Consider the following 14,391-nt stretch of genomic DNA (forward strand, 5'->3'; position numbering starts at 1 on the left):
GGAACCATCTTGCTAGGTCCTAGTATGTATTAATTTGCATCACTATGAATCTGAAAATTACCCTAAGTTAGGGACTATAATATATCAATTAATGGTTCAATTTATTATATGTTCAGTTAAGCCTTTGACTGAGTCTCAGAAGGTACAAATGGCTACCAACTGCATTATTGTGTAAGAGAAACTAGACAAAGGCAAATTATCGTTGAAGAATTAGATTGATGGCTGCTATTTTTTGTTGTTAGCATCAAGTAGACTTGACACGGTAAAGTAAAATACCTTTTAAATATTAGGAGAAAAAATTATAAACCTATAATTGTATACCCAACTGAAAAAGAAAATCAAAATGATCACCACCAATAATAAAGGATATTCTTGTAGATTTTCCTCAAGAAAGAAAGAAAGAACAAAAGGATGGCAGTAGGGCTGGGGAAATAGTTCAATGGATGAAACATTTGCCACACACATGTAAGAACTAGAGTTTGGCTCCCTAGAATCCAAAAGTGAGGAAGGTGTGGTAGCCTCCCTGAAATCCAAGACTGCAGAGACAAAGACAGGAGATGTTGAAGCAGCCTTGCTCCCTAGACCCAGTGAGCTCTGGATTCAGTCAAGAGACCCAATCAATGACAAAGGAGAAAAGCAATTGAGGAAGACTCTAGACACTGAACTCAGGCCTCCATGTATACCTCTACACACATGTGTGCCCCACAAATATAAACATGCATACATATACAGAGGCTACATACACAAATACATACAACAAACATTGAAAGAAAGATGGGAAGGCATTCAGATGGATGGAGGAAGTTTACCCTAGAGAGAAACAGTTGATGTAACTGTAGGCAACTCTAAACAAACTTCGATGGATGATGTTGATGATGATGATAATAATTATGATATGCAAAACAAGATAAAAGTAAGAAAAGAAGTAGCATATAAGTTAGTAAGGTAGCATTGAAAGTTACAACCTTTCGAGGTTTCTGTTTTCTTGGAAGAAGACCAAAAATAAACTAGATTTGGTCAAGTTGAACAGGAAGTTTCTAATTTAATTAAGAAAATCAGGAACACAGTGTGGAAAGGGGGAAATAAGAGTAAAACAAGAACCATTGGCTTAGTAATTTACAAAAGGATGTGCATGTGTGTGTGCGCGTGTGCTGTGCGTGTGCATGACAGCCTTGAGAGCCTTCCTTTGTAAATACCAAGTAGCTAGCTAATGAATGTACAGTTGTAGGAAAAGAAAAAGATGAACAGTGCTGCCCTGGTGGTGTCTGAATGACTCTTTATGGCTTGGTATAATACAGTGCCCCATGGCAGCCTCACTTACAGATCACAGGTAGGGAGTTCCAGTGCCTTTTGATGGGCAGCAGCTGCTTTCAGATGTTAATTTCATTTCATAGTAAACAATTCTTCTCCTTGATTCACAAAATGGCATTTCTATCTTCCAGGGCTGCTCACTACATAACAGTTTTCTACTTGACTTAAATGGAAGTAATTATTTTTGTAAGGTTCAATTTTCACATAATATTTAAATCAAGATTTGTAGTAATATATGGTGCCAAGATGGGTCTGAGATATTTAAATGCATTATGCAGAGAAATAAAAATGTATAGGAAGCTTTAACAAATCAATATATTTTCTTTTGAGCTATGTATTTTTTTCTGAGATAGGTTCTCAGACAGCCGGGTCTTGAACTCACAATCCTGTCTGTCTCCCCCATGCTGACCAAAAAAAAAAAAAAAAAAAAAAAGAAAAAGAAAAAGAAAAAGAAAAAGAAAAAGAAAAAGAAAAAAAGAAAAAAACCAACTCGAGTTTCCAAATTATTTTTTTAAAGTCATTAACATTTTGCTAGACACAAATAGATAAGGAAGGCCGGAGGGGGAGCGAGGATCTAAGGTGATGCAGGTGGTAGAGAAGACAGTGGAATTAGGCTCTTTGTATGTCATTTGGGAAGTGAGCCAGGATAGGGCTCATTTCATTTTGCTGAATCTTAGATTGTAGAAGATACAGCTATGGAGTCAAATCTTAGAAGGTCTTTAACTTCAGATTGGAACTTACATCTTAGCCCTTATTGGTCACGTTCCATAGTCTTTGTCATCTCTGTTGAAAGAATTTGAACACGTAGAGTGTTTAGTGTAGAAGATAGGGAATATAATATGGTAAAGTGGGGACACTCTCGCAGGGTAAGAGTGAGCAGTGGTCAAGGGGACCATTTGGAGAAAACACTTTCGAGGGAGAGACTGGGCAATGGCAGAGAAATCACAGTGCAAACCTACATACTTGCCTAGCTTTATACATTGTTTCCTAAGGAGTCTGGAATGGGCCACTTCCTGTGGGTTGGTTTGCTGTGCAGGTGAGTGACAGGCCCATTGAGAGAGCAGTGCAGCTTTGTTCTTTACTGAAAGCCTTTTAAAGTCTCATCTTTCTGGTAGTTTACAATAGCAAGTCTCCAGACCCTGTCTTTGATTAGTAATTAGTCCTGCGGTTTCATTCCATTCCAAGTTTTACAAGTTGCTGGTTATGTAGGAGGGTCCATCTTCAGTGCCTTCCACTTTTGCTCATACTTGACTTAACTACCTAGCTCCAATATTGCAGGAGACTGAGCTCGTTAGTAGTCATTTTAGGGATATAGTTAAGTGTGGAAGAAGGTGTCAGTGTGACTGACAGAGCCTGCTGCATCATTAGCACAGTGTCTGAGAAGGTGGCCAGGCAGTTCTTGCTAAATTAGACGGATGGGGAGCTCCCAGGTCCAGCTGATTTTGCTTCCTGCTTTTGTTTGAATGCCTCAGCGGGAGCGTTCACTCAACAGATCAGAGTTCACAAAAGAAGACAGCCAGCCAGGGTTCTTTTGACATTCAAAATATCGTGTTAAATGCTTCATAATTGGTTTGTATTCGCAGGTTGTTATCTTTGACCTCTGCTGAATTTGAGCTTCACTAAGATAGGGTGGTTATGTGTATGTGAACACAGTCCGTGAAAGTGACATCTGTTAGGTGTTTCAGATGGAGAATTGTGGAGTGGCTTTTCCTAAGGTTGTGACAATATCATTTACCGGTAAAGACTAAAACTGGGAGAGACATTTTAAGACACAGTGGCATGAATTGAAGGACTAAAAGAATTAATCCTGCCAATGTGATTTAAGTGGGTTTTTTTTTATTTAAATACAGTACAACACACACACACACATACACACACACAGAACACACACACAAAAACCACATTATAATAAACAAAACAACTATTTGAAAATTCAAGATTTTCAGTTGCTTTTTTTTTTCAGAAACAAAAGTAAATAAACAGATTTTCCATTAATAGGCAATGGGACCTTGGGCTATTCTCGAGCACTTGCACGACACAGCCTCGTTCTTGGTGCCTGACCCACTTTCTGCACCACAGGATCCTCACCCACTTGCTCTGCTTTGACAGTCCCCCTACTTACAACCAGTTCTGTGTTCCTGCAACATTTAGCAGGTCATAAGTGGTTTGTCATTTCCTTTACAGTTCCTCTTCTACCCAAAGAAGTATGATCTGAACGTTACATCCTCATCCGGGGGTGAGGTCTAGGCCTGCTGGTAATCTCTTGTAAAGTTAGAATCTTCAGAAAGTCTGACCTCTGTAATCATCTTACGGCATCTCTCAGGGTCTATTCCTTGGTGAGGATTGGTTTTGACCCATCAGCTCAGCAACTCACCTGAGGGTAGGTTATCACTAGAGACCTTTCTTCTCCAGACCCAGAACCTCTACAGCCTCTCGGAGCCTCTCAAACATCTAATCCCCACCTCCTCTCGTGCGGCAGTTAACTAGACCATCGCAGTAACCATATGAGAGATTCATACTTCTCTGAGAGGCAGGTCCCCATAGAAGTGAAAACAGTAGGTTCCAGCCTCAAACTGACTGAATTAAATAAGAAGCTTAGCCCCACCTCCACCACCTACCATCTAGGTGGCCTTGTTGATTATTAAAAAGTCATATTCTACTTCACTTGCAAGGACGTATCTCTGGAACGCTGGCAAGAGATACAAGACTCCTGGTTCCGTGACAGAGACTAGTTTATTACTAACAGGAAGAAAACTAACCAGAGCATCAGCATTTGTGCTGGGCTCTTAGACTTATAACTGCACATGGAGCAGGAGCAACCTCAAACTCAAGGCAACCGAAGCTTACCCGTCCAGTGGGAGAAATAATCTTTATTATATTGGATAGCAAATAATTCTGCTTTTTACTAGCAAGGAGATGCTGTGTCTGCCTTCGAAGGGCATTCATTGTGCAAACATCCTTGACAGTGCAGCGCCTCTGTAAAATGTGCTGACGAGAGAGGGAGTGGTGTGGGGAGGAGGGGAAAGCCATGAAGAATTCTCTCCCAGGAGCATTTGGTATCCTTACAAACCTCATTCCTCATCTTACAAAAGTGCAGCTACTGGTAGAATGTGTATCTGTGAGGATCAGAGGGAGATAATTCTTAGAGAAATCTGAACGTCATGCCTGACTCCCAGAATCCTGCCTGCCCAATTGATAGAAGAGCTTTGTCTATGTCAATTCCTACTACAAGTGATGGGTTTTTTTTTTTTTAGTAAGTTACAAGCATGTCTAGCAAATATAATATTATACCTTATTGAAATTTCTGATTATTTGAGCCACAAAACATTAGAACTAAAAACTACCATAAACTTTGTCTCATACAGGTAAAGAAATATAGATTCAGAGTGTCTAAGTGAATTGTTAAATTTCATACAGAAAGCCATGAAAAGGACAAAATGATGTGACTTAAGTTTCGGATTCCTCCAGGAGCTAGAGAGGTGGCTCAGCAGTTCAGAACACTGACTGTTCTTCCAAAGGTCCTGGGTCCAGCTCCCAGCCACCTGTAACTCTCGTTCCAGAGGATCTGACACCCTCTTTGACCTCCCTGGGTGGGCATCAGGCATGTACTTGGTATATAGACTTACATGTGGACAAACACTTATACTTATAAAATAAATCTAAAAGTATGTAAATCTTCAGAATTTTAAAAATTACCCATGAAGCCTGGTAAAAGGAACTCAATATTGGCATGACAAGGCCAGTGAAGCAAGGCTTTAGAGAACAGTTCCCGCGTTCATTGTTCTACATTCTTCTTCCTTCTCGCTGGACTTACAAACCACCTTAGACATGCCCCAGAGGCAAACATAATCTGAATAAGTGACAGAGAGTAAAATAAGTAGTTTCCAAGGTCAGGTTGTGCCTTTTACGTTACTCCATATTATGTAAGACTGGGTTTTCAGTTTGTCTTTACTGTATAAAACAGTATCTTGCCCCAAGAGACTCCACTTTACAATTAGTCTCTGACTCTGTCTTGAAGATGTAGGATGATCCTTCAGTTGGATGGAGCTGTGAATAGGACCGTCCGTCTGATACCAACCATGAATCAGAGACTGACAAATGACTTATTCTTGGAGTTAAATGGGAGCCACCTTATAAATTTATTGTGGTGCATTGAGAACGTGAGTACACAGGTTGCATTAAAATTGTATCAGGAAAACCAAGCCCAAGAACAGACATAGCAGGCCAAGGGAAGAGCGCCATCCCTACACCGCTATAACAAGGTAGACCCCATCCCTGAAAATGATGAGAGCCCACCAGCTTGACAGAAGAGCACCCAGTGTGTCCATCAGGGGGTGGCAAGAGAACACCCAAGTGTCTCGGGAGCTTCAGCGTAGTCAGTCAGTGTTGATGCGGCCTTGTCAAACTGCAGTCTCTTGTCCCTCCACCTCACCATCCATCAGTCTGCCAGACCTGGTCCTGCCCTTCACTTCACATAATCCCTACAGCCCAATAGCTAATTCTGCCTCTACCACCAGTTGCTATGGAAGCTTCTGGCTTCTTCCATAGCTCAGTTTACTTTGTTATCAGTACAAAGATTCTTAGGTCGTTACCAGTTTCCCAGCTTTGGCCTCTTAGGCCTCTTTGAAACTCCTCCAAACCCTTGCTGTTTTAACCCTTTGCAGTCATTCCGTAACACACACGCACACACAATGTAATTTGTAGTGTGTGGTATATGGCATATTAGTAATTAAGATTGAGATAAAAGAATCTGTGTTCACTCTATTCAGGGTTATCAAGGGAAATTGGATTATCAGTCATGGCAACCACTCACCTTGTGGATTTATTGTTATTCAGTAAATTATAACATCATGAAAGATACAAATGGGCTCACCTATGTTTCTGACATAGTGAACTCACAACAGTGACTTGTATCTAACTCTCCTTAATCCATGTAATAGCCACCATCTCCACAGCAGGAAAAAAAAAAAAAGTACAAACTAAACAAAACACCCCACCCCAACCAGGTCTGGCCAAAGGCAGGCATGTTCTGGAGGGATACCTGCAGCTTGATGTGACCCAGTCTCTACTGGCCTACAGGAAAACACACTAAAGCATGAAAAGGAGAGGGGCAAGGACCGGGAAAGAGGAGAATCAGAAGCAGTGTCTGTTTAGGGAGGGCAACTGGAAGACTCACTGATGGAATCCTGAAGGCTTTGCAAAATAAGCTACTTGTAGGGCCTTTTGCTTCTAGTTTTCTCTCCTGTTGCTTTTCTTCTCTAAGAATGACTTCATAGCTTTAAGAGCTCTGAAATTCCTTTAGGGATCCCTAGGCCAGAGTGTGACAGAGTTAGATAACAGATGATAGGGAGTAGGAATTGTGCTTCAGCTTTTATTTTCCCCAAGTCATCCTTTATTCCAGGTAACCCTATTCTGGGTATCCCAGAGGTGTCTCACAGGTGTTCCTGTGCGGGTGATCTGCACAGGCGAGCAATACACTGCCCCTGGTGGCCACTTCTGGAACTGCTCTGTGTGACTTGGCGCCTTTGTGCAGACAGAAAAAGACCGTTACAAATCATGCCATTTCTACCGGGTTTTAGAGAAGTCCCAGATAAACGTCTTTTATTCCTCTATGCTGCAAAAAGTGCAGGGAACTAGTCCGTTCAGTTTTTACTGGGATATCTGTCAGAATGAGCCTCGGACTTTGACTTCCTGTTGAGAGTTTCTCAAGGTCAGGCCCAGCACAATTGGGTATTTTTAACCCCTGGAAGGAGGAGGCATTCTCTCTCATGGGCTCGGAGCCTTTCCTTAAGGTTGCTGCAGAGCCATCCCAGTTTGCGTTCTTGCCTAATCATATCTACCTGATTCAAACGGATCCACTAGGTCTTGAGCCTAAATTCCCACTACAACTGTTCTAATAGGCATGCTTAAGTCTGGTAGCTGGCAGGACATGCTGCGATCGCTTTTATAGACAGGCATGTACACAGGGATTCACTCGTGTCCTGCCCACCTCTAAGTATGCATGTGAATATGTGCCTTAAGTTCCAAGGACATTCCAGTTCTCTTCATTATCATTCGGTTTTTCAGAGTTGAACTAAAAAGCCAGGCGTGGTGACGCATGCCTTTAATCCCAGCACTCGGGAGGTAGAGGCAGGAGGATTTAAACCTGACAGGCATGGTTTACATATTATATAGCTCTTGGAATCTTTGGTTTCACTCCCGTTATGCTTTTAAAACTGTGACTTTCCCAGTTAAAGACTGATATACACCATCTTAATGTTAACTCTGAGAACTGTGCCCCTAAAGCTAAGAGTGTTAACAACTCAAAGTCTGGCTCATTCTCGATTCAAAGGAAAAAGCCCCAGAGGCAGGAAATGTGGGCTTTGGTTAAGAGTGGAAGCTCTAATGCTCTGAATGCTTTCTGTGCCCCAGGTTATGCAGATGTATCTTCCGTTCTGTGGAATCGCCATATCTAACGCTCAGCTCTTCGCTGCCTCAAGGAAAGAATACGAAAGAAGCAGGGTGAGTAGCTTCAAGCTCGCTGTCTTCCTGGCTTATGTGAGTCACTCTATCTTTTAAAAGTAGCGGATGATCATTGTCTAGTCTGAAGATCATTCTTGTTTGTGTAAACCTGGAACGACAGGGCTGAAGATCCTTTTAAACAATACATGAGTTATGGTTACAAGAAAATACAAATTTTCTGTTGTTTCTGGGAAATAGAACTGGTTTCTCTTAAAAAAGGAAATTAACCCATGTCTATACTGTGTGTCAGAGGATATTTATTCTCGGTGCTTTTAGCTTTGAAACAGCAGCATTTTTAGTTTAGTTCCTTCAAGGGGCATGGTTTAATACAAACACAATTTCACTCCTTGCAGATTCTTTTTCTAAGGTTTTCTAGAAGAAGCAACCCAAGGCGTGTAGGACCATCAAAGAAGCACTGCTTTGTAGGAACATTAGAGGCAATGATCTTATATACCTTCAGGAACTGTAGACTCACACAGTAAAATGTACCCACAGACTCATACAGCCTTAAATTATCAACCAGAGATCGAGGTTCACTCTACATTTATATATATATGAAGATCATTGTTATAACCCAGAAACAAACTCAATAAGAAAATGTTAAAAATGGATTAAATCCCTCAGCCAATGAAATAGATTAAAGTGTATTTACAAAAGCATCATGACAGTGACTATTTGATAGTAAGCATATGAACACTTGCTGACCACACAGCCGTCTTCCTTAGCAGGGCATAGTGCGCCCTTCCTCCACCTGGTTCTCCTGTTCATTTTAGAACCATTTCTTGCTCGAGTATTCCTTTCATTTCCTATTCCAGTGATGTTTCTGCGACTTCCAGATAACAGCCTGTTTGTTTCATCTTATCACACTCTTAACCCCCCATACCCCCCCCCCTTTCTCCTCTGTTTCCAACGACTCCTCTCCCTCCACCTGCCAACTGCCTCACATATTCTTCAGGACCCAGTGCATCTTCCTCTCCCCACTTCCGGTCCTGCCTTGTTCTAGTGCAGGTACCCATCACGTTATTATAATATTTGACGATGGCCCTCTTCTGTAATCCCATTATTCCTTAAGGGAAGCTTCTTATCCTAAGACAGTCCTTTCATCCTTGTGGATGGCACAGTTTACTTATTCAATGAACAAATACATATTGTGTGGTACTCATGAGATACTGTCTGTCCTTACAAAGCTTACTAGTCTAGTGGAAACAATAGATAATAAAAGAAAAGAAAAGAAACACCACACAATGTCAGACAGTGACAAGCGTTATAAACAAAGATAAAGGGAGAGAGATGGACAGGCACAGTTATGATAGGGTTGATTAAGCAGATATTTATTTTTGGAGCTGATGGGAAGGTATCTATAGGGGGTTGATAGAAGGAGAATGAAGTGAGAAGCCCAGCCACTGGAAGACCTGTGCAGAGTGTCCAGACCATGACACAGCAGCTGCAAAGACCCTGTGTTGTTTGTGGATAGGGGCACTTCAGGAATCCGAGGAGAGGATGAAAGACAAGCCAATGAAGATAAAGAGCTGAACTCAGGGCTACTGGGGAGAAAGGCCTATGGGCAAGTCAGGAACTGTTAATTTTAAGGCTCCTAGTAGAAAGCCAGTAGGAGATTTTGAGCTGATTGCAATTCATTTAAAAAAAGCAAACACCATGACCTCCTTGGAAGCAGGGAAGGGCTGGGGAGGATGGGATAATGGGCAGGTGACAGAAGACTGGGAGGGGAGCCAGAAGACTCCATTGAAGTCTAGAGACAAGGTGGCTAGCATTAGGGCCATAAGAAGTGAGGAACTCCCTCCAAATCTGTGGTAAAACATTTAGGGCTTGCTGGTGTGGGGGACAGCGAAGGAGACTTTGGGCTTATGCACAAGTTTGTGGGCAGCAGAGACTTGGAATATGGAGCTACCCTTGAGGGAGTGTAATATTAGGGGTGGAGATCGTGTAAAGCCAGGAGACCTGCTGAGGGAATCTGGGAAGACTGTGTGGAGACGAAAGCAGAGCAGAGGAGGATCCAAGCGTCAGCTCAGGAGTAGAAGGGAAGGAGGCGCACAACTGGTTTACACAGAAGTGATGTCAAGAAGCAGAGCCCACCGCCCTTGGAACTGCTCCCACAGGCCCTCCAACTGTTGGATCGTTCTAGATGTGCCCTCTTCTCCTCCTCTCCTGGAGCTAGCCTTTTTGCTATTTGTAAAATCTTTCACCATTCGTTAGCAAAGCAGCAATTTTTAATTAGATAGAATGAAATTGCTGTAATATGATTTGTCAGTGCAAGACTCCGGGGGCATTAATTTCCCCTTTGAGAGAAATGTTCTTGTGGAGAAGGTCCAGAGGCTCTCCACACAATCATAACAAATTGAAAAGTTAAATAATTGTTCTGTTAATATGATCCATCTGAAGAAATAATCTGAGTGATTAAGGTAATCATGTTTCCCTCTTAATAACAGGGAATTTGCTTGTAATTACTCAGACAATTGTCTCCCTTTGAAAAATTATTTCTTTTATTTTTTGAGATTACAATTAGATCATTCCCTCTTCTATTTCCTCCCTTCAAGCTCTCCCGTATATCCCTTCTTGCTGTCTTTCAAGTTTATTGATTATTTATTGTTATATACATATGTACATTTCTCAATACATAAACACAACCTGCTCAACCTGTATAATGTTACTTGTATGTATGTTTTCATGGCTGTTTGGAACTGAATAACCCAGTGTGGATTCTTCCCTGAGTCAGAATTGTCTTCCATTTAACGTCTTTGACCATGAAGTTACAGCACATTGAGTTCTCACGGCAGTTTGCTGTCCAAATGCCAAAGAGGCTGGCTTCAGTTAACATAGTATTTTCAATCCAGTGTTTCTCTTAGCTTTGGAATCATGGGGCGATGTGACCCTTATCCTCAACAATGGTCTTTCTTCAAAGAAAGGGCTCACCAGGAGCTTCCGTCCTGTCCACATCCTCCTCAGCTAGATTCATCTAATGGATCCCTTAACTCATTCAAATGCTTTTCTATCTCAAGGGAGTCTGAGAAGAAGTTTTGTTTCAGATTATTTCAGGACAAGCCATTCCAGCAGTTGAGAATCAGCCACACCCCTGGGCTGTTGATTGACATTATGATGCATAAATTCGAACCTGGGTATTCATGGAGGTTTTGTGTGTGTGTGTGTGTGTGTGTGTGTGTGTGTGTGTGTGAAAGGTCACAGGCAAATGAACAACTTGTCTAACGCTACTAAATAAAGCACAAGCCAATCCAGTGGCCCTGTAATTCTCTGAAGAGGGCTCTGAAAGAAGCTGAATTTCTACCACCTATAAATAGGCTAATTGTTCTGCAAATTCTGAAGAAAACAAAAGTCACTAAAAATTCCAAACAAATATTACTTCGAAGCATAAATTGCAAGCTCCCCTTGGCTACAGAGAGTAATAGGTTACTGCAGCTTAGTTTTGAAATGAGTACACAGTGCTCAACTTGTAATTTAATCTTTTCCATTAATTTATGTGCTTCCCAACCTGCCACCTTAACAATAATTTTAACAAGCGTTTCTTTCCTGAGACACCCAGTAATATCGAAATGTTCTAGTGGACAGCTGGGAGTGAGGCAGTATTTCTTCTTGTATAGAGAGATTAGTGTTCACACACACACACACACACACACACACACACACGCATGCACTCAGAGCTTTAATAACATTCACCTGCATGATTCTTTCAGAATTCAGAATTCTGAAAGAGGTAGGTATTAGTGAAAATGGGTATCAAATTGAGTCATGAAGCTATTTTTTCTTAAGAGTGAAGAAAGCCTGCTTTGGACTTTTCTGAAATAAATATGCTCTGGAGAGAGCCAAGTACTTGTTATTTAAAAAATGTCAGTTTTGTGCTCAGTCATATTGAAGACAAGCCACCGCAGTGGGTAAAGCACCCACATGTAATAACTACCGGTTACTGTTACACTCGCCGCTATATTCTCTGGTTATATTTTTCGGTCTCAGGGTATGTTATAAAGTGAAATTGCTGAGCCACGCTAGAAAAACCATAAATGTTTTAAAAATTAGCCACATGAAATATTTGTTATTGGAGAAGATGCTACATAGAGTTCTGAGGGAGGAAGGGCTGGTGCGTTTCTGCCTTATACTTCCTGACTACATCCATCTCTGTCGCCAGGCCTTGCTGGAGGTGGTCAATGATCTCTTTGAAGAACAGACTGATCTGGAAAAGATTGTTAAGAAAATAATGCATCGGGCCCAAACTCTGCTGAAATGTGAACGCTGTTCCGTCTTACTTCTAGAAGACATTGAATCCCCAGTAAGTTATTCTCCTCTCCGTGCGGGCGTCAAAGGCTGAGCGGAAGGAAGCTGGGTGTATCTGCAATTCAACTTGCAAACAGATCAGCTGCATTTACACCTTCAGCCCGCAAGGGAACAGTTTACATATGAGAGGTTCCTTCCTTTAAATGTATTTTCCTTAGGGAACATTTTATATATGAGGGGTTCCCTCCTTTAGAGGTATTTTCCTTAGGGAACATTTTATATATGAGAGGGTTCCCTCCTTTAGATGTATTTTCCTTAGGGAACATTTTATATATGAGAGGGTTCCCTCCTTTAGATGTATTTTCCTTAGGGAACATTTTACATATGAGAGGTTCCCTCCTTTAGATGTATTTTCCTTAGGGAACATTTTATATATGAGAGGCTCCCTCCTTTATATGTATTTTCCTTAGGGAACAGTTTACATATGAGATGTTCCCTCCTTTAGATGTCTGTTCCTTCTTTTCTTGTCCTCACTCTAAAAAGTAGTCCTTTTAAGCGGGTGGGGACCTTAGAGCCCCGTTCAGCTCTGTGTAGCTAACAGATGATTGTGATTGGGTGTGTGATTCCCAGACATCACACAACTAAACTAGAAGGCAAGTGCAGCTCCACCCACCCCCATCCTGTTTGAACTTGCCTGCCCAGCATGTCTGTAGTAGGACAGTGTCACTCAACCCTCAGAAGAGGGCAGGAAAGCAAGCAAAGGAGCAGAGCAAAACCCCCTCAGACCCTGGGCAGATGGTTACTGAGCCCACTCAGTGAGTTCAAAGACCAAGAATTGTCTAGCGATTGAGAGCTATTTCAACATCTCTGGGAATGGTATTTTATGATACCCAACTTAAAAGATAGTCTTCAAAAGAAAAAAAAAAAGAATCTGGGGTTAAAACTGTAATGAGTATTGAAACTTTGCATAGATTGTTTAGGATGTATAGATACATATATGTGAAACCTGACAACATAATTTTTAGTTCTGAAAATTCATATAGGAACATAAACATGTATTAATAGACATAAAACTTACTGAAAGGGCAACAAAGAAGAACAGTGAGTAGAATTCTGACTGAATAGCTATTTAAATGTTCTTGAAACAGATTTGCTCCTTATTTAAAAAAATAGCTAAACAAGGGGCAAAGCAAAAAGGAAAAATATTTGCATGAAGGCCCCCTCTCAAGGCCCTATCTGATTCTATAGACACCTTGGCAAAAAAGTTTCTGGGATGAATTATATCAAATACAGAAAGTAATGGCTAAATTCTGGGCTTTTAAGCACACAAATGGGGCTTAAAATCTTGTAATTGTGTTTTTCTAAGAGCTTAAAACTTGGGGCAGGGGAGAATGCTCGGTCAGCAAAATGCTTCTCTTGAGAGAAGGAGAGCCTGAGTTTGATCCGCAGGACTTGCACCAAAAAGCCAGAGTTGCTAGCTCGCACTTGTCCTAAGCACTGGGGAGGCAGATGGGTGGATCCCTCAGGTCCGCTGACTAGTCAGCCTGTTTGTCAAGCTCCAGGCCACTAAGAGATCCTGTCTCAAAAAACAAAGAGTATGAAAAGTGAGAGCTACTCCACATGCATGCACAATTCCTTGCCCCTCCCCGACATACACAGAAGTGTACGTGCACATGCATACACACACACACACACACACACACACACACACAAATAAACAACAATAACAACAAAACACTAAAAACTTTCATTTGGAAGAGCCAGGATTTTCTAATCTAAAGGCTAAATGAATCATAACTAAAAGTAATGAAGAAAGCAAGAGACTAGAAAAAGAACAGAGAAAGCCCTAGAAGATCTGACTCTTGAGTTAATCAGATTGGGGAGAGCAACATGTGTGGAACAGTGGGTCCTCCTCACAGTGTCCCAGGCCCAGATCTTCCTCACAGTGACCCAGGCCCAGGTCTTCCTCACAGTGTCCCAGGCCCAGGTCTTCCTCATGTTGCCCCCTATTTAATTCTCCATACAGTAGTGGTAGTGGAAGGGTCGGTAGATGATCGTAAGTAAACGTGTCTCTGAGCACATGGTAAGGGAAGAGTAGAGAGATGTCAGTGTTGGTGGAAGCCAAGGGGCAGGGAATGTCCTACAGGCTCTCTAAAGCCTCTGAGAAGTAGGAAAGACAAATGTAGTTTTCTCCATACCTAAGAGAAGCTGACATGGAAGGCTGGCACCTGAAGAAGGCTCCTGGCCAGGCTGTAGGAGGTGGGGCACTACATCCTAGACTTGAGGACTAGGAAGGATGTTGCAGAGGCCAGTGAAGTCTCATACCCCATAGCAAGG

The 14,391-nt window shown here is 41.7% G+C and overlaps 1 protein-coding gene across 2 annotated transcripts in view; it reads left to right on the forward strand.

Moving 5' to 3' along the window:
- The window catches only part of Pde11a (phosphodiesterase 11A), a 366,204-nt gene that overhangs the window by 113,263 nt on the left and 238,550 nt on the right, over positions 1–14,391 (forward strand). For both annotated transcript variants that reach the window (XM_021181980.3, XM_085834775.1), the window contains exons 3-4: positions 7,723–7,812; positions 11,969–12,109. In XM_021181980.3, coding sequence (XP_021037639.1) covers positions 7,723–7,812; positions 11,969–12,109 — 231 coding nt within the window. The remainder of the gene's footprint in view (positions 1–7,722; positions 7,813–11,968; positions 12,110–14,391) is intronic.

Source organism: Mus caroli, unplaced genomic scaffold (genome assembly GCF_978045245.1).
Source record: "Mus caroli unplaced genomic scaffold, Mus_caroli_1 scaffold_2, whole genome shotgun sequence".
In the NCBI taxonomy this organism is placed as follows: Eukaryota; Metazoa; Chordata; class Mammalia; order Rodentia; family Muridae; genus Mus; species Mus caroli.